This window comes from Nylanderia fulva, unplaced genomic scaffold (assembly GCF_048542155.1).
Source record: "Nylanderia fulva isolate GAGA-0341 unplaced genomic scaffold, ASM4854215v1 Scaffold123, whole genome shotgun sequence".
NCBI lineage: Eukaryota > Metazoa > Arthropoda > Insecta > Hymenoptera > Formicidae > Nylanderia > Nylanderia fulva.
The window spans coordinates 72093-96348 of NW_028189443.1; the positions used below are offsets into that span (position 1 = coordinate 72093).

Consider the following 24256-nt stretch of genomic DNA (forward strand, 5'->3'; position numbering starts at 1 on the left):
TATATCTTTGTAACAAAGTTTTAAATTAAAATTCTATTGAAGTAGACTCTACCTGAAATTAAAGACACTAAAGAATGTGATTTTATTAATAATTTATTTCCACAAGGCTCAGTTTGCGAAGAATCCTTCATTTTATTATAATTCGAAAATCACTAGGTGCCTCGACATTTTTGCTGAGAAAAAATCGTGTACGGCAATTTTGAAGCACCTTGTATACATATATGTATATATACGTATTTTATTTCTATATTATTTTTTAGATGCAAACTATTTGTTTGCATACAAGATTAAAATTCTGTCGTGCAAACTATAAATCATCTAAAATATATGTTCGAGTTTTAGTTTGGTTTTTATATTTTAAAATTATATTTTTCTCACACGCGGACAATTAAAATATTTATTATATTATACATATTAAGGTATTATATATTTTAGTTTAATATCTGTAATTCTTGACCTAATTGAAGATTAAAGTACGTAATTTTTTAAATATTATCAAAATATTAAAATATTAGCATTCACTATCTTTTCTGGTTTTTGGAGAAAAGATGGCAACAATATTATAAGACCATACATATATTTCATGTTAAAGTAATTAAAAAAAAAACTTATAATTTTACATGTTTAGCTATACATTAAACATTAATATCCTTTTTTAATATAAACACTTTTGAATTTTTAACTAAAAATAATTTTCGAAACTACCTTTAAAACGCGGAACGGACGTAAAATTTTATATACACAAACAAAATATATAATTTAATGAATATTTTTAATTAAATGGTCCATTTTATCCAAATTGTGAAAAAGAGATGAGTTATAAAAAAAATAGTGATAAACAGAAATAAAAATTATGAGTTACATTACAATTTATACATCTTTATTATCTGTATTCGTCTGTTCATTATATTTTTTAGCCATCATATCCAATTTTTTTTTACCATAACGCGGTGTAAATCGTGGAAAAATTATTATTATTATTATTTCGGGGGGAGGGAGAATATATATAGCGATATCGAAATAGATTGAGCTCTTTGATGAAGTATTCACGAAATCGTTCTATTACTCTTGGCCGATATATTTCTCTTTGATGATTTTTTAACGATTTTATTACGACGCTTTTATGAAGAATATACGTAAATACGTTTAAAAAAAGCTAAAAATGTATTTATTATATTTATTTATATCGATCTAAATAAATGTAATCATTCCCGCGTTAACGTTGCAATTTGAGCGTTTCTACGAAAACGCGATGAATTTTCGGATTCACCGGATTTGTGTCAACAATCGCCCGTAATTATTCGTAATGACCTGCAAAAGCGCTTGACGACGCGAAGTTTATTACGCGTTCGCGCGCTTTGTTCTGACTTTAATCTCAATTAATTAATAATTATCAATTATTTACCCAGTACTTTGTAGCGATAATAAATTATTCGAGTATTTAAATTGTGTGGCCGAGGTTTCTTGATGCGACGACGTTCAACGTACAGGGTGTCCCCGTACACCCCAATTTTTCTTTAAGAATATTATGTGTTTTCATAACATCTATTGATTAGTTTTATTATTCTGTACGTAAAAGTAATAAAGTAAGATTGCCGAAAACTGAATGTTTCACAAGATATATATTTTGCATTTTTATCAAAATTTTGCAACTTTGGAGCTTTATAACTCGAAAAGTACTTCACGAAAAAACATTTAATTATAGTGTTTTGGAAAGCTCTCAAGATAAGCTACAAGAATATCAAATAAAAAATGGGGGTTAATGATTGAAAAATTGACGGTGACCTTCACGTGACCTTCAAATGACCATTCAAGGTCAAATCATTGCCACCATCTCATAGCCCTTTTCAAGCCATTTTTCAACCCCTTGAACCATTTTTCTCTAAAACGCTCTGTTTTCGAGATAAAAAGGGTGTACGGGTGGTTGGGGACACCTTGTATATATAAAGAAGAAGGATTTAATGAAAAATACATTTATTGCAAAGTAAGAAAAAATGAAAAAAAGTACACAAAACTCGTTCGTTTTTTAAGCATTCGCGTTGAATATCCCAGACTCCTCCGGCTTTCATCGGTTGTTTTGATTTTTTATGTACGTCATCACGTCGTTAACGTCGTCCTTCGAGCCCAAGAAAATTGGAGATCTCTGATGAATGCTTTCCGGAACAATGTCCAGAATATCGATGTTGCCATTTGTTGCAAGACCACCTGCTTCCTTCGTTATGAAAGCCATTGGTACGCACTCGTATAAAAGTCGCAGCTGAAATTACGAAATCACATTAGCATCAATTAATTAAATTAAATTTAAAAAAAATTAAAATTAAAATTTTAAAAAATTAAATTTAAAAAATTGAGAACAAAAAAGGAAACAAAAATATTTAACCGTGTCTCATGTCCTCCCCCTGGGAAAAATCCTATTGAATTAAAAAAAAAAAATAATTTTTTAAAAATTTAATTTTAAAACAAAAAAGGAAACGAAATAAATTTAATCGTGTCCTCCCTTGGGAAAAATCCTATTTAAATAATTTTGAAAATAAAAATTGAAAAAAAATTAAATTAAAAAAATTGAGAACAAAAAAGGAAACAAAAAAATTTAATCATGCCTTCCCTGGGAAAAATCCTGCGGAAAAATTCTATTTAAAAATAAAAAAAAATAAAAATAAAAATTAAATTTAAAAAAATCGAGAACAAAAAAGGAAACAAAAAAAATTAATCATGTCCTCCCCCTGGGACAAATTCTGCGGAAAAATCCTATTTAAATAAAAAAAAATTTAATTTAAAAAATCGAGAACAAAAAAGGAAACAAAAAAAATTAATCATGTCCTCCCCCTGGGACAAATTCTGCGGAAAAATTCTATTTAAATAAAAAGAAATGAGAAAATAAAAATTAAATTAAAAAAAATTAAGAACAAAAAAGGAAACAAAAAATTTAATCATACCTTCCCCTGAGAAAAATTCTGCGGACGCTCGTGCATCAATTGCATAATTATCGCGTCCATGAAATTTATTTTGAATATACATATATCCGAAGGCGGTAGTGGAGAGAATATATAGGTATTTTATAATAAATTATAATATATGCGCGCATAGGGTGATAATAAACACGGAAAAGTTAATTATTGGTAAATGCGCGCGTGTTATTCTCTTTTAAATTATCATGTACGATATTTCGATAAAAAGTTACAATCGCGCACGGGAGATGGATACTACATAACGCGTAAAGTCCGATAATTTTTCACATATTTACACAGAAATTGAGAGATTACCGCCATACATCGATCCGCAGCTGGAAACCGGATATCTGCCCGCGTCTAGATAAAATAATTTCCAAAGTCCGATACTCTCTATATATATATATATATATATACATACGCTTATCGGACAGCGTAAACATCTGTTACAAAGCGAACTTGTTATACAACGAGCTGTAACGAGCTTCGTTACTCAAGTCGTCCGTGATGATAAGTATATCCGATAAATGCGGGATCGCGAAGGGTGTTTTGCTAATAATCGGGACAAAAGTGGACGCAGAAAAAATACGAAACGAGATCGTATCAACGCAAGGTTGAGAAAAGACGGCTCGGTACGCAGTTGCAAAATTTGTGTATATCGCATGTCAGTTTACAGAAATTTTCGTGTTTTCATTTAACATAACATGGGTATGTTAAATGGAGACGCGAATATCGCGTTAATATTTGAACATAAAATAAATGCGAAACTTCAGGTCATTTAAAATAAATTTGCTGCAAAATTAACATACTTTTAATGTAAAAGAATTAACTAAAAATATTTATATTATATATATGTGTATAAAAATAATTTTATCATCCCCACTTTATAATATTATAAAATCAATATTTTTTTCAAATTTTTTAACAGATAAATCTTGCCACTAATAAAACAGAACATTGTTTTATTTTAAATGTAAAAAAAGTTTAATGTAAAAGAATTAAGTAAAAATATTAATATTATATATTATATGTATATATATATATGTGTGTGTGTGTGTGTAAAAATAATTTTACCATCCCCACTTACAATATAAAATCAATATATTTTTCTCTAAATTTTAACAGATAAATCTTGCAGTAATAAAACAGAACATTGTTTTATTTTAAATGTAAAAAAAGTTTAATGTAAAAAAAATTAACTAAAATATTAATATTATATATATATATGTATATATATATGTGTAAAAATAATTTTATCATCCCCACTTATATTATAAAATCAATATTTTTTATGCAAATTTTTTAACAGATAAATTTTGCTACTAATAAAACAGAACATTGTTTTATTTATTGTGTAAAATTAAAACCAGATGCAGATTGTTCCTTTTATACAGGTATTTTCATAATTTAACACGTAAATCCAATTAACACAACAGCAACATGTCAAATATTGAGCAGAAAAATTTTCCTGGGGACCTTGTTTTGAACTAGAAAGCAAATTTTCCTACTGTGTATCCTGTTTATAATGCATCGCGCTATCGCTTATCGTGTTATCTATATTTTTCTCTCCGACCTGTTTTTCCCAAGTTACGAAAGTGTTTACGTAAGCGTTCATTTAATAATTATCGCGAGATTAATACCTTGCCATTCGGATTGCTCTGGCTCGCTGGATAGAGGAAGATGCCGCCATATTTAATCGTTCGGTGCACATCGGCAACCATAGAACCCACGTATCTGGCACTGTAGGGTTTTCCGGTCGTAGGATATTTTTTCGATTGTATGTATTCCTTGATAGAGGAGTCCCACGTGCTCTCGTTACCCTCGTTAATACTGTAAATAATGTTTGTAATATCAATATTTATATTGTAAATATTTTTATTAATAACAAAAGAGCACAGAATTATGCGATTATTAATTATATTACATATAATTTTATTTAAAATATAAAAATAAATAAAAATCAATCTAAATATAAATAAATATATAATAGATATTTTTATAAATATATTTTAATAAATAAAATATGAACATACATATATGTTTCAGATAAAAGTTGTATGGTTTCAAGGGGGACATGAGATGGTGTCATTGATTTGACCTTGAATAGCCATTTGAAGGTTACGTAAAGGTCAACTTCAATTTCTTAAATGGAACACTATATTTTTTCTTGCATACTTTTGTAGCTGACTTCGAGATCTTTCCAAAACACTACAATAAAATATTTTTTCATGAAGTATTTTTCGAGTTATTAAGGCTGCAAATTTGCAGTATTTTGACATAAAATACAAAATATCTTGGGAAATATTCATTTTTCGATTATCATACCTTAATACTTTTATGCACAGAATAATGAGACGAATCAATTGGTGTAAAGAAAACACATAGTTGTCTTAAAGAAAAATTATCTAACTGCTTATTGCAATTTTCATATTTTTTTTTAAAGGTAACTATGTGTTTTCTTTACATCAACTGATTTATCTCATTATTCTGTGCATAAAAGTATTAAGGTATGATAATCGAAAAATGAATATTTCCCAAGTATATATATTTATAAATAAATATTTATATTTTATATAATATATATTTGTATATATTTATATATTATATAATATATATTTATAAATAAAAATATATTTTTATTTGTAAAAATATTTATGAAAATATATTTATATATTTATTAAATATTTACACATATTTATAGTTATATTTTTATTTATTTTTATATGTTGACAAATATTTTTATTTTTTTAAATTTTATATTAATAAAATTATATGAATGTAATTAACGATCGCATAATTATGCGATTTTTGTTATTAATACGATCGATGACAATAGAACATTTTTAGTGAGAAAAATATAATTTTACAATATAAAAACAAACTAAAACTCGAGCATATATTTTAACTGATTTGCAGTTTGCGCGGCAGAATTTTAGTCTTTTGTGCAAACAAATAGTTTGGAGAAATAATGTATAAAATGTATACTATACATATACATACATATTATACAAAATACACATTAACAATAGCGTGCATTAAATTTATAAGTAGATTTTCGTCTCTTGAATTTTGTCGGGAATTATAACTCAAAGCGGGCTTTAAATTTTGCACATTTAAATATACAATAGGGTGTTTATTAATTTAGCAATTTATAAAATTCTTGTATAGGATTCCCTCTAACTTTTTAGTCGGTAAAAAAAGTATTTTGATCCTAAGTAAAATATAATACGATGAGGGTTCTCGTATTGATTTTGAAAATTCTCATTTAAAATACATTGAATTTTAATCGAAATTTATCTTTTTCGATCTTCGCATTGTGCTCAATTTTTTTTTACTTACAGGCTGAGATGATCATCTTACATAATAACATTTGAAATTTTATTCATCGATTGACACACGCATCAAGATAGAATTTTTCAAGATTATTGTAATTTATCAATTTTTTGTTCCATTAATTTTATTGCTTAAAGTTGTGTTAACTTATCGATTAAAATTTTTTAGTTTTAAAATTAACGAAATTTTAATAATTATAAAACATTATAAACTATTCTAATTTGTTATAGTTTTTTAACTTAGATAAAATGCAGAAATTTTTAATTTTCTCAATATTTTAAATGGAAATTTTCAAAGTCGATGCGAGAATCTTTAAACTCGTGTTATTTCATCAAACTTTTTTTCTAAAAAAGAGTTCTATAAGAATTACAAAAATTGTGAAATTAATGGATAAAAAATCCTAATATACGATATAAATGCGCTGACTATATTTGTCTATATAATTTTTCACAATATTCTTTTTTCCAGCACGAATTCATATAATTTGTGAACTTATATAATTTCTACTTCTTTTTTTGCAATATGGTATTGGATGAATATTATAAAATTCTCCGATTAATATTTACACAATAAAAATATTAATATCACCACAATAAGATATAAAATATGTTCGATCAATTTTAAAACATAGTAAACATAATGAAATTTTTCTACACAGTAAAAAAAATGTATTAATTTGACTAAACCTTTCAACTAAATATTTTGTGATTTGAACATATAAAAATATTTAAATTAAATATAATATATATCTAAAAAAACATATATATTTGATTTAAATATTAATATATGTTCAATTAACAAAATGGTATTAATTTAGTTGAAAGATTTAGAGTCAAATTAACAATTTTTTTCAGTACATGTACATAGTAAAATTAATCGAATATTTTATATCTTAATTATTGTAATAGATAACAATATCTTTTATTGTGATAAAAATATTAATCTGAGAAATTCTTACAAAATTCTTCCAATACCATATATCGTCCTACAATTATCACGATTTTAAATACTAATATATGTTTATTTAACAAAATGTATTAATTTAAAATAGTATTAATTTAGTTGAAAGATTTATAATAGTCAAGTTAATTTTTTTCAGTATATATATATATATACATAGTAAAGTTAATCGAACATATTTTATATCTTATTGTGATAGATATAAATATCTTTAATTGTGGTAAAAATATAAATCCGAGAAATTCTTACAAAATTCTTCCAACACCATATATTGTCCTACAATTATCACGATTTTAAATACTTAAATACTAATATATGTTTAATTAACAAAATAATTAATTTAGATGAAAGATTTATAATAGTCGATTTAATTTTTTTTCAGTATATTAGTAAAATTAATCGAACATATTCTATATCTATCATAGATATTAATATCTTTTATGGTGGTAAAAATATGAATCCGAGGAATTATAAATTTCTTCCAACACCAATCTATTGTCCTACAATTAGCACGCTTTTCAGGATGAATTTGAAGAGAAAATCTGTGTATAGGTACCTATATATATTTCCTCTGTCAGGCATACGCATGTTCCTCTCGGTCAGTATAAACTCCCCGATGGCCGGGTCGTAGGTGAATCCATTAACGCCGCGGCCGATCGAGAGCACTATCATGGTTGCCGAGCCATAAAGAGCGTATCCCGCCGCGATTAAGTTTCGTCCAGGCTGCAGGGTGGCGGCCTGCGTCACCGCGGCATCCCCGGATTGTTCGGGCTGCTTCTTGTAAATTCCGAAGATCGAGCCCACCGAGACGAGGCAGTCGATGTTGGACGAGCCGTCGAGCGGGTCGAAGCAGACGATGTACTTGCCTCGCTTCTCCGTCTCCACCTCGATCACGTGCTCGTTCTCCTCGCTCACGAGCACGCACGTCGTGAAGGAGGACGTCAGCATGTTGATGAAGAGCTCGTTGCTCAGGACGTCCAATTTTTTCACCTCCTCGCCCTGCACGTTCGTGTTGCCGGCGATGCCGTACCTAGAAATTCATCGAGATGCGCCAAGCGCGTTTAAAGGGATTCTAAACATTCTTGAGACGTTGGTTGTTTTTTTCTGTTTTATCGACAAAATGTGAGATTAGATAATAAAGTATAAATAGGTTATTCTTTTTATTGGCAGTTTATACATATAAAATAAGAGCAGGCCGAATTTGGCATTAGATAAAGGAATATAAGTGAATGTTTAGATATCAGTTTGGAAACCTAGTAAACGAGAATAACTCATCTTACATTTTTGTGCACACATGAAAATGTAGGATGGGTTATTCTCGTTTACTAGGCTTCCAAATTGATATCTAAACATTCACTTATATTCCTTTATCCAATGTCAAATCCGGTCTGGTCTAATTTCAGATAAAAAACAATCCGTCTAGCCAATAAACAGATTTATAGTTTATCTAACTTCACATTTTGTCGATAAAACAGGAAAAAACAACAGACTTCTCAAAGACGTTCAGAATCCCCTTAAGGGGATGCTGACCATCACTGTTTTACCGACTTTGAATTCAAGGGCTTTTCTTTTTATTGGCTATACAGATTGAAAAATCCTTTTTTCGCAATTAAGGTGATCCGAAACATCCTTAAGAAGTCTATGATTTCCGTCCTGTTTTATCGACAAAATGTGAGGTTAGATAAACTATAAATATATTTATTGGCTACATGGATTGTTTTTTTACCTGAAGTTAGAACGCTTTGCCCTTTGTTAATATTAATACTTTAATTTGTACAGGAAAAAGATTTATCAATCTACATATCTTGATTACAGAATGATGAATTCTAAGCATTCATAATTCTGTAACCAAGATATATGAGACTATACTGATTGATCAATCTTTTTCCTGTACAAATTAAAGTATTAACAAAGGGCGAAGTGTTTTAATTTCAGGTAAGAAACAATTTGTATAGCCAATAAATAGATTTATAGTTTATCTAACCTCAAATTTTGTCGATAAAACAGGAAAGAAACTGAGGTTAGCTTAGAATCCTTTAGTTTTTTATCGGCCTCTTGCATCAGCTCATAACAATACTTATTTAATACAAAAGTTCTGCAGTTTATTTGTGCACAAAATGTGGCGCTCCCAATAGAGATGATATGAAAGAATAATACAGAAGTAATAAAAATGAAATTAAAAGCCTGTATCAAAAGATTCGTACTTGAATTAATTATATATGTATCTATATTTGCGCGCGGAATCGATGTCGAGGCATAAAACAGCAAAAAGTAGTTGCAAAACAGCGCTCCCCCATTTATTTATTATCAGTACTTTCATTGTGGAGGATTTTTCAATATGTATATTTAATAAAAAGTGAACCTAATCTAATTTAAAGTCGGTAAAACAGAACGACAGCAGCATCCCTTTAACAGCTGATTAGAATGGGAGGATTTTTTCCAGGGGCATAATTTAATTTTTTTTGACGTTTATTTTTTGTTCTTTCTTAATTAACAAAATTTTTTTTGTTATTTTGTAATTTTCTTAATATTAAATATGTAATTAAATTCCAGTTTTTATCCTCAGATAGAACATAAATCTCAGAATGATATCATGATGACGTCACTTAAGTAATTTTGGAAAATTTTAATATTTTATTATAATTATTTATTTTAATTATTTTTAATTATCCAAGTAGCAAACTGACGTCATTAAACGTAAAAATGACATTTTGACGTTTAATGACGTCAATTTACTATACTTGGATATTTATTTATTCTATGGTTTACATATATTCTAACAATATTCAAGCAGCATAAATTAAAAATTATATAAAGCAATTATCTTATAATTAGGGAGCTTTATAGATATCTATTTTTGATTTTTTTTTTTCATCTTTAAATATGTTTGAATCATTTTTGTCCAGATAACTTTTAAGTGACAAATAAAATAATTATGATCTCATTATAAGTTTTTTAAGTTCTGGGGCTCATATTACAGTCATTTTACAGCTGTATTGATTTATTATAAAAGGAATAGTTTTTGAGATATATTTTAAGAGTGAGTTATAAAGCCATTTGAAGTGCTGTTTCATCGAAATATCTTTATTTCGAAATGGCATTTGAGAATTTTTAATGCGTACTTTCTCTGACGTCACAATATTCCAACAACAATAATCAAGGAGCCTTAAATTACCAAAAATCTATCGAGACAATCGTTACGATCGATATATCGCGAAAGAGTTTTTTGGATAAAAATGATCGAAGAACGATTGATACGTCAATGATTTAATTATCAGTTTCCAATCTTGACTCGAGGCAAAATCCGCGTCAGATTATCGATATAATTGAGAGCTCGGGACGCAAAAGCCCAGACCGGTTATGAAATTGCTTTATTCATGTTGATACAATAATAAATCATTTATGTGTTATTTATATGCAAGAGAGGCTATGCAGAATTGTCACGGCATAGAGACTAATGTTTACCGGCGTATATATCGGCAGCTTGAGCACGACAGTAAATGCGTGAAATTACACGCGGCTGCCGAATACATTTGAATAAAATATAGTGACGCGCGTCGGCTCGAGCGAACGTTAGCCTCAGTTGACGACGCTGTGGAGCCTTGGCACATGCACTATGCAAGGCATTAGTCGAGTTTGCTCTATCGCGTGTTAAATTGTGACCGTTCCGCATCAAGTAAAAATATCAAATCGCATATACAGGCTGCAGTGTAAAAACACAAATCTTGTTTCTTGCATATCAGTTGCACAGACTTTTTAACTTTAAATTTATACACAGAGAGAATTTTCTCGTAGAATTTACCCCGAAATGATTGATGATGAATTCATGGGAATCTAAGACAATATAATATTGAAAGAATTTTATAAGAGTTTCTCTTAATTTATAATTATTAATTATAAGAGAAACTAAAAATTAATATAAATATGTAAATAATATATGATAATAATAATATAACATAGTATATAATATATATATATATATATATATATATATATATATATATATATATATATATGTATATGTATGTATGTATAATATATAATATAGTATATTATGTAGTATATAATAAATATGTAATATATTATGTAAATATTAATTATTAATTAATATTTACGCATAATAAAAATATCAATATCTATCACAATAAGATATAAAATATGTTCGATTAATTTTACTATATACATATTAAGATTTTTTATTGTAGTAATATTAATCAGAGAAATTTTTATAAGATTCTTCCAATACCATATTGTCCCACACAATTACCATAATTTTCAAGATAAATTCTAAGAGAAAATTCTCTCCAGGTATAATTAATATTTATATAATTTAATTACACAATATAGATTTAATATATAATTCAGGGTTGGGTAATAGTTCATTAAAAGTTAAAAAGTTAATAACTTTTAACTTAGCTGAGTTAATTTAAAATGTATTTTTAACTTCAACTAGTTATTTCTGACCTTAAACTTATTAACTTTTTTTCTAAGTTAAATTTCTTTTATCTCTGAATACCTTTGTTGTTTTTTTTATAAAGTTATAAATGTATTATTTTTAAAATAAAGTATTATGTTCATTTATCATCAATTGTAATTACCAAAAAAATATATTTCTATATAAAAATCAAAATTCCTTTGTTGTTTGTTATTATAAATTTTAAAAGAATTAACAAACAAAATTCTAATTTAATATAAATGTTTTTAAAAATTAACTTTTGATTTAATTGCGGTTAATTTAATCTTTTAACTTAACTAAATTAATTTTATAAACAATTAACTTTAACTTAACTTAGTTTAAATAAATCATTAACTTACCCAACCCTGATATAATTTAATAATAATATATAATTAAAAAAGAATACATTTTCAAGTAAGCAATATTAATAAAATCCACAATGCAAAAAAATTTGTTAACTTGATTAAACCTTTCAACTAAATATATATTATGTTGTTAATTATTCATATACAAATATTTAAATTAAATATAATACATTAAGTCTTGCACGAAATATATATTTGACTTAAATACTAATATATGTTTTGTTATAGATTTAATATATTATATTTAATTTAAATATTTTTATATACATCTTCAATTAACAAAATAATATTTAGTTGAAAGGTTTAGTCACGTCAATAAATTGTTTCTTACAGTGCAACTTATTTTTTAAATTCTTATTTAATTTGAACGTTGCGATCCTTTCCGTTTGGAAATTCCGCATCTTCAGCAGATTGATTAACAAACAAAATTTATGTCTTGATCCGTATTCCCTTTGGACCATCTTCAGGAAATCGATTAAAAATTCATGTCTTCTACATCTTCGTTTTACGTCTTTCGTAAAATGGTCAAACGTGAAATAAATAAGGAATTAAAAATGCGTGACCTCAGCGATATACAAAAACAGTACACAGTAAACTGTTTTGTATATTGTTAAGATTACCAAAGACGGGAATATATACAAATATGGATGAGCCAAATAGAATAAAAAATGTTAAACAAGTTTGTTATATAAATAATTTTTGCACCTGATTCTTATTAATTCGTTTCCTACCTGAATTTGTGTTTATATCAGAGCCTTTTCATTTGATTATAATTTAAGAAAGAAGTAATTTTAAAAAAATTTCGAAAAGATATAAATAATTTTTATTATAAATTATAACACATATATATACAGGGTGTTTCAGAAAGAATTTAGCATTTTAGGACATGATTGTACACATAATTTTCTAAGCAAAAAAGTTCATATATAAATATGTGTCCTATTTTTTGAACAGTTATAAAAATACATGTTCAATTTTAGGAGCACAAATATATTTATTAACTTACTGTTAGTAGAGTCAACTATTATGAAACAATTACATTAAATTATCATTTCCTCTTATTTTTGTTATGAATACAACCATTACGTCACATTTGATAAGTTCAGTGTTAGTTTGACATTTTTAGTTTTTGTTATACATAAAATGCCTTATATTCACTCACGCAAAATTATCATTAATTAATTATTCCAATTTATTGTCAGCTAAAATTTAACGTCATTGTTTCATAGAATTTGATTATTATATTAAGTGGACCTTTATAACCGTTTAAAATAGGACACATGTTTATATGTATAAACATTTTGCTTAAAATCATGTGTACACGAAGAGAATTTTCTCTTAGAATTTACTCTCAAATTATGGTAATCCTGGGACAATATGGCACTGGAAGAATTTTTTATAAGAGGTTCCCTGATTAATATTTAAATAAAAAATATTAATATGTACATACATAGTAAAATTAATCGAACATATTTTGTATCTTATTATGGCAGATATTAATATTTTTCGTACATGGTACCACGATTATGATTTTTCAGGGTAAATTCTAAGAAAGAAAATTCTCTCTGTGTACATACACTGAAAGAAATTTATTAATTTATTGACTAAACCTTTCAACTGAATTACTATTTTGTTAATTGAACATATATTAGTATTTATATCAAATATAGGTTTTGTTAGATTTAATATATTTAATTTTTATATTTTTATATGTTTAATTAACAAAATAATATTTAGTTGAAAGGTTCAGTCAAGTTAATAATTTTGTTACAGTGTGCGGATTGACCAATCAGTGCAAAGCAACCTGTCAGCTGATTGTCAAGTGACAGTTGCGCCAATCAGATTTACATAATAATTTATTTAATCATTATTCCATTTAATTATTATTATTTATTATGATTTATATTCAATTAACAAAATAATATTTAGTTGCAAGGTTTATTCAAGTTAATAATCTTGTTACAGTGTGCGGATTGACCAATCAGAGCAAAACAACCTGTCAGCTGATTGTCAAGTGACAGTTGCCGATTGGCCAATCAGATTTATATAATCATTTATTTAATTATTATTTATTATTATTTATATTCAATTAACAAAATAATATTTAGTTGAAAAGTTTATTCAAGTTAATAATTTTGTTATAGTCTGCGGATTGACCAATCAGAGCAAAACAACCTGTCAGCTGATTGTCAAGTGACAGTTGCCGATTGGCCACAATCAGATTTATATAATCATTTATTTAATTATTATTATTATTTATATTCAATTAACAAAATAATATTTAGTTGAAAAGTTTATTCAAGTTAATAATTTTGTTACAGTCTGCGGATTGACCAATCAGAGCAAAACAACCTGTCAGCTGATTGTCAAGTGACAGTTGCCGATTGGCCAATCAGATTTATATAATCATTTATTTAATTATTATTTATTATTATTTATATTCAATTAACAAAATAATATTTAGTTGAAAAGTTTATTCAAGTTAATAATTTTGTTACAGTCTGCGGATTGACCAATCAGAGCAAAACAACCTGTCAGCTGATTGTCAAATGACAGTTGCCGATTGGCCAATCAGATTTATATAATTTTTTATTTAATTATTATTTATTATTATTTATATTCAATTAACAAAATAATATTTAGTTGCAAGGTTTATTCAAGTTAACCATTTTTCAGTGCACGATCAATCCTGTAGAACGCCGAGAGCATTTCTCCTCTGAAACACCCATTATACCAAAGTATCTCTTTCTCACGTTTAATATATATTCCAAGCTAAAAAGTATCTAATTTATAACTGAATTCCCTCGAGAGCCTGCTTTTATCAACTCGATGGAAGGTGGTGTAGGTGACGGACGATTCCGCGGTCTTGTTACGTTTTTCTCGCTGACACTTTGCCCGCGTCTACTCACATGTTAGCGATACCGGCCTTCCTCACGGCCGAACTGACGGCCTTCACGGCGGTCTGGATGCTGTTCAACAGCTGGGTGAGATCGCCGGTCGCCGCCGGCACCTTGCGCTGTTCCGCCAACACGAATCTCGTCAGCGTCATGCAGTCCGAGTCCATTATGTCTTTTGATGTCATCGCGAGCGCGTGTTCTCGAAATAGAGCGGATCCGGGGGCTCGGCTCGACGTAGACTGAAACTCGGTCTCGAAGCGCCACGTTATATAAGGCAGAGGGCAATGATTAAACCGGTTCGTTATCGCGAGAGTGAAGAAAGCAGCGACATTAGATATCCGACCATAGGCGTCCGCAGGATTTTTCCCACGAATTTTTTTTGTTCTTTATTTTTTTTTTTATTTTTTTATGAATTTTTTTGTTCTCTCTTAATTTTTCTTTTGTTATTTTCATTTTTTTAATATTTAATAATATGCAAATAGGCTGCGTCCGCAGGATTTTTTGTTTCTTATTTTTTTGTTTTTTCTTAATTTTTCTTTTCTTTTATTTCGTTATTTTAATTTTTTTATATTAAATAATATACGAACAGGTGTCCGCAGGATTTTGTTCAGTGGAATTTTTTTTTGTTATCTCTTAATTTTTTTTATTTTATTTTGTTTTCATTTTCTTTTATATTAAATAAGATGGAAATAGGCGTCCGCAGGATTTTTTCAAGTGGGATTTTTGTTTCTTATTTTTACATTTTTTCTTAATTTTTCTCTTCTTTTCTCTTGTTATTGTTATTTTTTTGATATTAAATAATATGCAAATAGGCGTCCGCAGGATTTTTTATTTCTTATTTTTTGTTCCTTCTTAATTTTTCTAAATCTATTTTTTTATTCTCATTTTTTTATATTAAATATGCAAATAAATTCCAGTAAGTTTGTTCAAGTAAATGTAAAATTTTTTATTGATTCCAAAAAGGGGGCTGTCTATTCCCATGTCTTCAACATCGATTCCTCTCGGTCGGGTCGATATGTCATCATGTTTATCGAAGTGCATTATTAAATAATTCTATATGGACGCTTCGTTTATTAAAAATATTTTTGTTGTTCGTTTGATTACGTAAATGAATCTGTAAGTGTCATTCCACGTACTGCAATGACATTTGTGTGTGCGTGTGCTGCGAGATTAAAATATGAAGTTTATTTCTGAATTAGTTGGCGAAATCAATTATCGCGTTGGAGCCATACGTTATCATTGATGTTCGCAATTCACTACGCGATTCACTAGGCAAATGTTATTTTATGTTATTTTGTTAATTTGCTGACGCAAAACGCGAAACATATATTTTTGTTGGATTTATCGTAGCCACGCGCGCGCGAGTTGATTATATGTATACATAATTGTACATTGATGATAACATATTAAAGGAATTAAGTCTCTTATAAAAAAACCGATAATCATGCGGAGAGTGCGCGAAACAATGACGCAGTTAATACGCGAATTTAACTCTGCAATTATTATTTCGTTATTTCTGCTCCGAGATTCTCGCTCTCGCGCGCGTGAATTTTATTTTATTTTATTTTGTCCCAGTCGCTTTTTCCGCGAGTTATTTTTACGGAATATACATATGTAATATTACTTCGGTGTAATTTGGTCTTGTGAAATACGTTTGCGATGTTGTAAACGAAAAGGACAAAGCATAAAGAAAATATTGCAGGATGATGTAGCAGTGTTCTAGATTATATATTTTGCACGCTAGGGAAGTAATTAGCATTAAGATTTGTTTCTGCGATTATATACAGGATGTTCCAGAACTAAACTGTTAATGGCAGATGTTATTATTTTTTGCAATCATGTATCTTTTGTAACTATAAGCCACAAATTAAAATTTTTAATTTAATTTTATTTTTTATTTTTAAATTTTAATAAAAATTTTATTAAAAAAAAATAAATTGAAATTTTATTAAGGTATAAACTCTTAATATTTTATTTCCACAAGACTTAGTTTGCGAGAAAGCCCCTATTTTCAATCGCTTTAGAAAATAATTGGTTCCTCGATATTTTCGCTAAAGAAAAATAGTCTCTAAATCACCTCGGGAATTTCTCATTATCGGTAAGTCTGGAACACCCTGTATATACATGTGTGTCTTCTGTTTCCGCGCGATAAACACGGTGTAACAATTTTTGCGAAAATAATTTCGTTGCTCGCCACATCGCGAAGTGTGAAAAAAAAAAAAAAAAAAGAAAAGAAAAATTTTTTCACCCACCCGAAATTGATCAGAATCGCGATTTTATTCGCTATTGCGCGAATTCCAATTTAAATTAATTTCCGAATTATATTTAATTAATTGGCGATAGCGCGGCGGTCCGGTATTGCGGGACGCCGGAACTTTGTTGCGAATGCTGTTATTCCGTCGTGCAGTATAATTAAACTAAATGGCATATGACGAAATTAGCGTCGTGTAACGACGTTAGATCGATCGATTCCGCGTATACGCGGTAAACACGTAACGGCAATTTGCGGCCCTCATCGCGACTATATTTTACGTTTTACGCAAATTATTCACTTTCCGCGCGCGCACTCCGTAACAACAACTTTATTTAATTCACCGGCGATATTACATCAACGTTTCGTTGCATGCGAAGGACTTAATGAAATAAGCAATCTTATCAACGTTAATTTGCGCGAGACGCGAACTCGCTGTCTTCCACGTGTATGCGCTCGCGAAAAATTTTCCAACTTTCGCGCTCGAGTGCCGCATTTTCCGCATCTTCTCTCTCGGTCGGTAGATAAAAATTGTAAGAATCCGAGTCGGTTGATGGCGGCCTCTCCATCTCCGAGACGGACGCTTTTACGTATAGAGGAACCGCAGTGAAAATTTCGGTGTCGCGCGACGTCAGTAATTATTTAAAGAAATGTCACACTAGGCGACGATGGATATTCTGATGCGACCCGTAAAACTCGAGAATCGACCGTGGGGAGGCTTTTATAAAATCGATGAGCTTGAATCGTCGCGCGGCGATGTTTACGATTAGACTCTCGCATTTGAACGGTTCGTGATGCCATTCGATCGCGAAATGTCGTGCAACCTGGATAAATAACGCTGACCATTCGTCCTATATTTTAGAGGACGGACTTTATACGTTGAAATAGTTTTGCCCTTTAGATTTATTCTGAAACTCACCATTTTGTCCTTTATTCTTAAAAGCTTGTTTGTTATTTTTTATTTAGCGTCAATTTATTTAAGAAACCACGGATTTGCTTCAACACAGTCGAATCAGTTTCTAACTATAAGAATACGCAGACTTCCGATAGTCACTTATTGTCACTCATAGTCACTCATAGTCACTCATAGTCACTCATAGTCACTTATAGTCACTTATAGTCACTTATAGTCACTTTTTAACCACTTATAGTCACTGATAGTCATTTGTTTTGCGCTCATCGATTTTCACTTTGCACTTGCAAACTGGCTTAGAAACATGTTGAAACAAAGCCCTACAGTTTTCAGGTTTGTCCTTTATTTATTTGTCCTATATTTTATAGGACAGACTTGAAATAGTTTTGCCCTTTAGATTTATTCCGAAACTCACCATTTTGTCCTTTATTCTTAAAAGCTTGTTTGTTATTTTTTATTTAGCGTCAATTTATTTAAGAAACCACGGATTTGCTTCAACACAGTCGAATCAGTTTCTAACTGTAAGAATACGCAGACTTCCGATAGTCACTTATTGTCACTCATAGTCACTTATAGTCACTCATAGTCACTTGTTAACCACTTATAGTCACTGATAGTCATTTGTTTTGCGCTCATCGATTTTTACTTTGCACTTGCAAACTGGCTTGGAAACATGTTGAAACAAAGCCCTACAGTTTTCAGGTTTGTCCTTTATTTATTCGTCCTATATTTTAGAGGACAGACTTGAAATAGTTTTGTCCTTTAGATTTATTCCGAAATTCACCATTTTGTCCTTTATTTTTATTTTTTATTTAGCGTTAATTTATTTAAGAAACCAAGGATATGCTTCAACATAGTCGAATCAGTTACTAACTATAAGAATACGCAGACTTTTCATAGTCACTTTTTAGCCACTTATGATCGCTTATAGTCACTGATAGTCATTAATTTTTTGCTCATCGATTTTCACTTTGCACTTGCAAACTGACTTGAAAACATGTTAAAACAGAGCCCTAAAATTTTCAGGTTTATCCTTTATTTTTTTCTCAGAAAATATGGTCACCGTATATGTATAAAGCAAACGTATTTTTAATACTTGTCGCAAAAATGACGAGGAAAAGGATACAATAATTTTTTTTCCGTTCAAGAATCAGCGATTTAATTGAAAAATATGATTTTAAAGGGAAGTGGCTTTTAATTTCTGTGTTCCAAAAATTCCACTTGAAAAATCAAACATTTGACTCGGATATAAAACGGATATTTCGTATTAATAAAATATTTGAGTACGTGTAATATATATGCATTTATATATTTGTTTGTACTATTTGAAAAAAAAATTTAATTTAAAAATATTCCGAAAAAAATTAAACACTTCCTCCAATATAAGCAAACATATCTTTACATTAACTCGTAGAGGGAAAATGTAGTTATTTCGATCAGAATATATAGATACGTGTTCTCGTCAAACTGTCGAGTCGAGTTACGTAATCATACTTCTCAATTTTTTACGAGGAGAGCAACGACGCCCAACGGAGAATCCGCAAGAATATTTAATCCTTCGGGAATTTATATACTTGAACGCGACATCGTTATTGCCATGCACAGTCACGCATAGCCTCGATGCTCCGAGAGAATCTGCATATTATGTAAGCGCGTTACCTGTTTCTGTTATTACTTAGTGTGGAAGATATATAGGGTGTAACTAAAAAAAAAAAAATTTCCTCTTTTAGTTAAAACTAAATATATGTAAAATTTGGGTCTACAAGTAAACAATAGGAAAATAAATTCGAATTTGGATATTTATTGACACATAAAAATTAAAAAAAAAATTAATTAAAATAAAAATAAAGATATAAGATATAAAATAAATTCGAATTTAGATATTTATTGACACATCAAAATTAAAAAAAAATAATTAAAATAAAGATATAAGATATGAAATCTGTTTGATTAATTTTAATATGTAACATAGTACAAAATTTACTATGTACATATTAATATTTTTTAGTTTCTGGTAAATATTAATTAGAGAAACTCTTATAAAATTTTTCCAATACCATATTATCCTATGATTACCCTGATTTTTAGAATAAATTCTAAGAAAAAATTCTCTCTGTGTCGGAAACAATTTTTCTTTAGCGAAAATGTCAAAGAAAGCCATCACTTTTTGCACGCTCTCATTTTTTGCTAAAATATATCTTTGTAACTAAACTTTAAATTAATATTCTATTAAAGTAACCTCTACCTAAAATTCATTGAAGAATGTAGTTTTGTTAATATTTTAACTCTATACAAAATTTAGCTGGTGAGAAGTTTTTCTACTTTAATTATTGATAATTTGACAGTTATAATTATTAATTATCTTGATATTTTCACTGAAGAAAAGTCGTCTTCAAATTGACCCGAGAATTTAATGCTCTATGCATATATTTTTGCGCGCTTGTTTAAACCTCTTAATTTATTAAGAATCCGATTTAGCGAGTATAATTAAAAAAAAATATATATATAATTAAAAAGAGAAGAACATATAAGTTTTCTGCGTATGTGCAAGATGAGTGCCTGGAAAACACACGGACAAGAATTGATTTTTCGCGCTTTAAACCTACTTAAAGAATGTTTACATTCGCTTCAATCGTTTGTATGTTAAAGCGAGCGAAGGAAAACGAGTAAAGTGCAATGAAAATAACAGAATAATATCCGATATTTATAATAGCTTTTTCTCCTCTTTCCTCGACAAATCTTAAGTAGTATTAAAAAATCACTCTCTGATGTGGATGTAGATAAAACATTCTCTCTGATTTAAGTAAACAAGGGGAAAAGCAAAATATACAGAATGCATTTATTAATAATGAAATAAAGATAAAGTCGCTAATTCATTAGCATAATTGCGCGAAATATTGCCTTATCAGTGAGAGATTTTTATCGAATTGTTTTAACTTTGATCCTAAAATTTAAGTAGTCAAAACTTCAAGATGTTTTCGTTTGTCGTCGTTATCTCTCTAATGAAATACTCGTTATCGCAAATTTGACTGCACACAACAAAAAAGAAATGTCAAATCAATATACGATATTGTCAAATTTATATACTTGTATATAAACTGCAAAAATTTGCTGGAATAAAAATATTTTATTTTATAATTTAACCAAGAAAAATATTAATTTATTATGAAAAATAATTTGTTTTGAACGAAAAAGAAAAATATTGGATAGAAAATAACTCTATCTTTTTATATAAAATAATTTATTATATTATATTTATTTTTAAAATATTTTATTATATTTTTTATGTCAAATCAATACTTATTACTCGTATACAAGCAACAAAAAATGTCAAATTAAAATTTATATACTTGTATATAAATTGCAAAAATTTGCTGATCAAAATATTTTATTTTATAGTTCAACCAAGAAAAATATTAATTTTATTATTTAAGAATAATTTGTTTTGAACGAAAAAAATATTGGATAGAAAATAATCTCAATTTTCATATAAAATAATTTATTATTATATTATATTTATATAATAATTTATATTAAATTTATATAAATTATTATATTATATATAATAATTTATTATTATATTATATTTATTTTTAAAATATTTTGTTATATTTTTTAAAATGATAATTATAATATTGAAATAAGACTGCATAGCTATAATATTATTGAAATTTAAGATTGATCAAATTTTGATATATATTGTTGCGTATATACGAGTATATATATGTATAAATAAAAAATGTTGATACTTTTTTTTTTGTGACTGATTGTGAGTTTCGAGGATCGGACAGGTCAAAAGTTTACGAACTGTCAAAAGCGACAACGTCTCGAGTTTTTCATGCGACGCAGCTGATGCAAGTCGAATTCGAAGAGCACGTATAGGGATGCAAAGGGATGCGCCTCCTTGATGGAAACTCCGTGTTTCCCCGCAACTATCCCTCGGGAATATATTCCTGCGGTTGCGGAAAATGCGTGTAGGCTTTATTGTGATTAGTGAGTGACAGGACGTCGAACTGGCGGCAGACAAAGGAGGCTTGTCGAGAGAATGCAATTTTGCTTGTTATACTTACGGCGATAATCAGTGTTTTATTTCAAGTAGCTGCCCTTTAGATTTATTTTTTCCAAAACTCTATTTTGTCCTTTTAAATTTTACGAGAACGAAAAAAGTAATATTTAATTGATTATTAATAATAATAATAATAATAATAATAATAATAATAATAATAATAATAATAATAATAATCATCTCTTGTCCCAAACCTATTAAGAAATTAGAACATTAAATTTAAATTATTAAAGAAAAAAATAATATTTAATTGATTATATTAATAATAATAATAATCAATTAAATATTATTTTTTTCTTTAATAATTTAAATTTAATGTTCTAATTTTTTAATAGGTTCGGGACAAGAGATTATTATTATTATTATTATTAATAATAATCAATTAAATATTATTTTTTTCTTTAATAATTTAAATTTAATGTTCTAATTTTTTAATAGGTTAGGGACAAGAGATTATTATTATTATTAATAATAATAATCAATTAAATATTATTTTTTTCTTTAATAATTTAAATTTAATGTTCTAATTTTTTAATAGGTTCGGGACAAGAGATTATTATTATTATTATTATTATTATTAATAATAATAATTAAATATTTTTTTCTTTAATAATTTAAATTTAATGTTCTAATATTTAATAATTAATAATAATGATTATTATTATTATTATTAATAATAATAATAATTAAATATTTTTTTCTTTAATAATTTAAATTTAATGTTCTAATATTTAATAATTAATAATAATAATAATATTATTATTATTAATTATTAAATTTATTAAATTTGTTTCATTTAGTTTCTTCCTAATCTCTCTCTATCCAATAAATCTTTTGTACAATATATGAATTCTTCGTGCAATTTAAAATTAATAATGAGTTGGGAAGGATGTGAATAAGAACCAGGCGCCAACAAAAATAATGATTATTCTTGATTGAACAATCTATAATCTACATTTTCTAGATTGTTCAATCAAGAAAAATTAATACTTCTTGTCGGCGCTTTTACATCCAGTGGCTTTTATTTGTCCTTTCTGATTTATTATTTATTTGTTAATAGTCAGAGCTTTACGCACCATTTGAAAATTAATTTTTTAACGCAGTGAAAGTGTCAAGTAGCGTTTCTAAATGATTTCTTCTTATTGCAAAGCTCTTCAAATTCATTAAATATTCCGAAGCCAGAATACATTTAATAATGATATAGAAAATGAAAAGAAGAATCATATATAGACTTTTTATAATTAAAAATGAGAAATACAAAAAAGGACATACGCACTTCTGCTGAAATATTGTATTCTCCACGATTCTGAGATTGAAACCAGAAAACAGTCGAAGAGATTTCTTGTCACAGAGACTTTATAGCTTATCTCGTCTGATTTAGTACTTAATACGTAATGGGTGATGTTTTGTCCGGTAACAGGGACATTACTTCCTCGTGCAATTTTTCCTGCTTCTCCGGATTATTCGCGACATGTCCGCAGGATTTTTCTAGGGGAAGATGATGAAAATGTTTTTCTTATTTTTTTGTTCTTAATTTTTTTAAATTTGTTTTTTAGTTATTTTATTATTTTCTTTTTTTAAATATTAAATATACATTTTAAATATTAAATAAATTTCAATGTTTATTCAAAAGGAGAATAAATTAATTTTTTTACTGATTCCAAGGGAGATTAAAATTTCTTTCCTATTTTTTGTTCTTTCTTAATTTTTTTTAATTTATTTTTTGTTACTTTATTATTTTCTTTTTTTAAATATTAAATATAGATTTAAAAAATTAAATAAATTTCAGTGTATTCAAAAGGAGAGTAAATTAATTTTTTTACTGATTCCAAGGGGGATTAAATTTTTTCCTATTTTTTGTTCTTCCTCAATTTTTTAAAATTTATTTTTTGTTATTTTGTTATTTTTATTTTTTTTAATACTAAATATACAAATAAAGTCCAGTATTTATTCGAAAGGAGAGTAAATACTTAATTTTTTTACTAATTCCAAATATTTATAAACTTGATAAAACCTTTTTCAACTAAATTATTATTTGATTAATTGAATACCTATTTTGTTAGATTA

The 24256-nt window shown here is 27.8% G+C and overlaps 2 protein-coding genes across 3 annotated transcripts in view; one reads left to right on the forward strand and one right to left on the reverse strand.

The window, feature by feature from the left end:
• GluClalpha (glycine receptor alpha 1) overlaps positions 1–24256 on the forward strand; it is a 155771-nt gene that overhangs the window by 40399 nt on the left and 91116 nt on the right. The window lies entirely within an intron of this gene.
• Positions 1958–15211, reverse strand: fbp (fructose-1,6-bisphosphatase). The gene is made up of 4 exons (XM_029302674.2): positions 14972–15211; positions 7798–8271; positions 4589–4778; positions 1958–2257 (listed from the first exon to the last, which is right to left on the reverse strand). The coding sequence occupies exons 1-4, from the start codon at positions 15142–15144 to the stop codon at positions 2066–2068; spliced, it is 1029 nt and encodes a 342-aa protein (XP_029158507.1). The 5' UTR covers positions 15145–15211; the 3' UTR covers positions 1958–2065.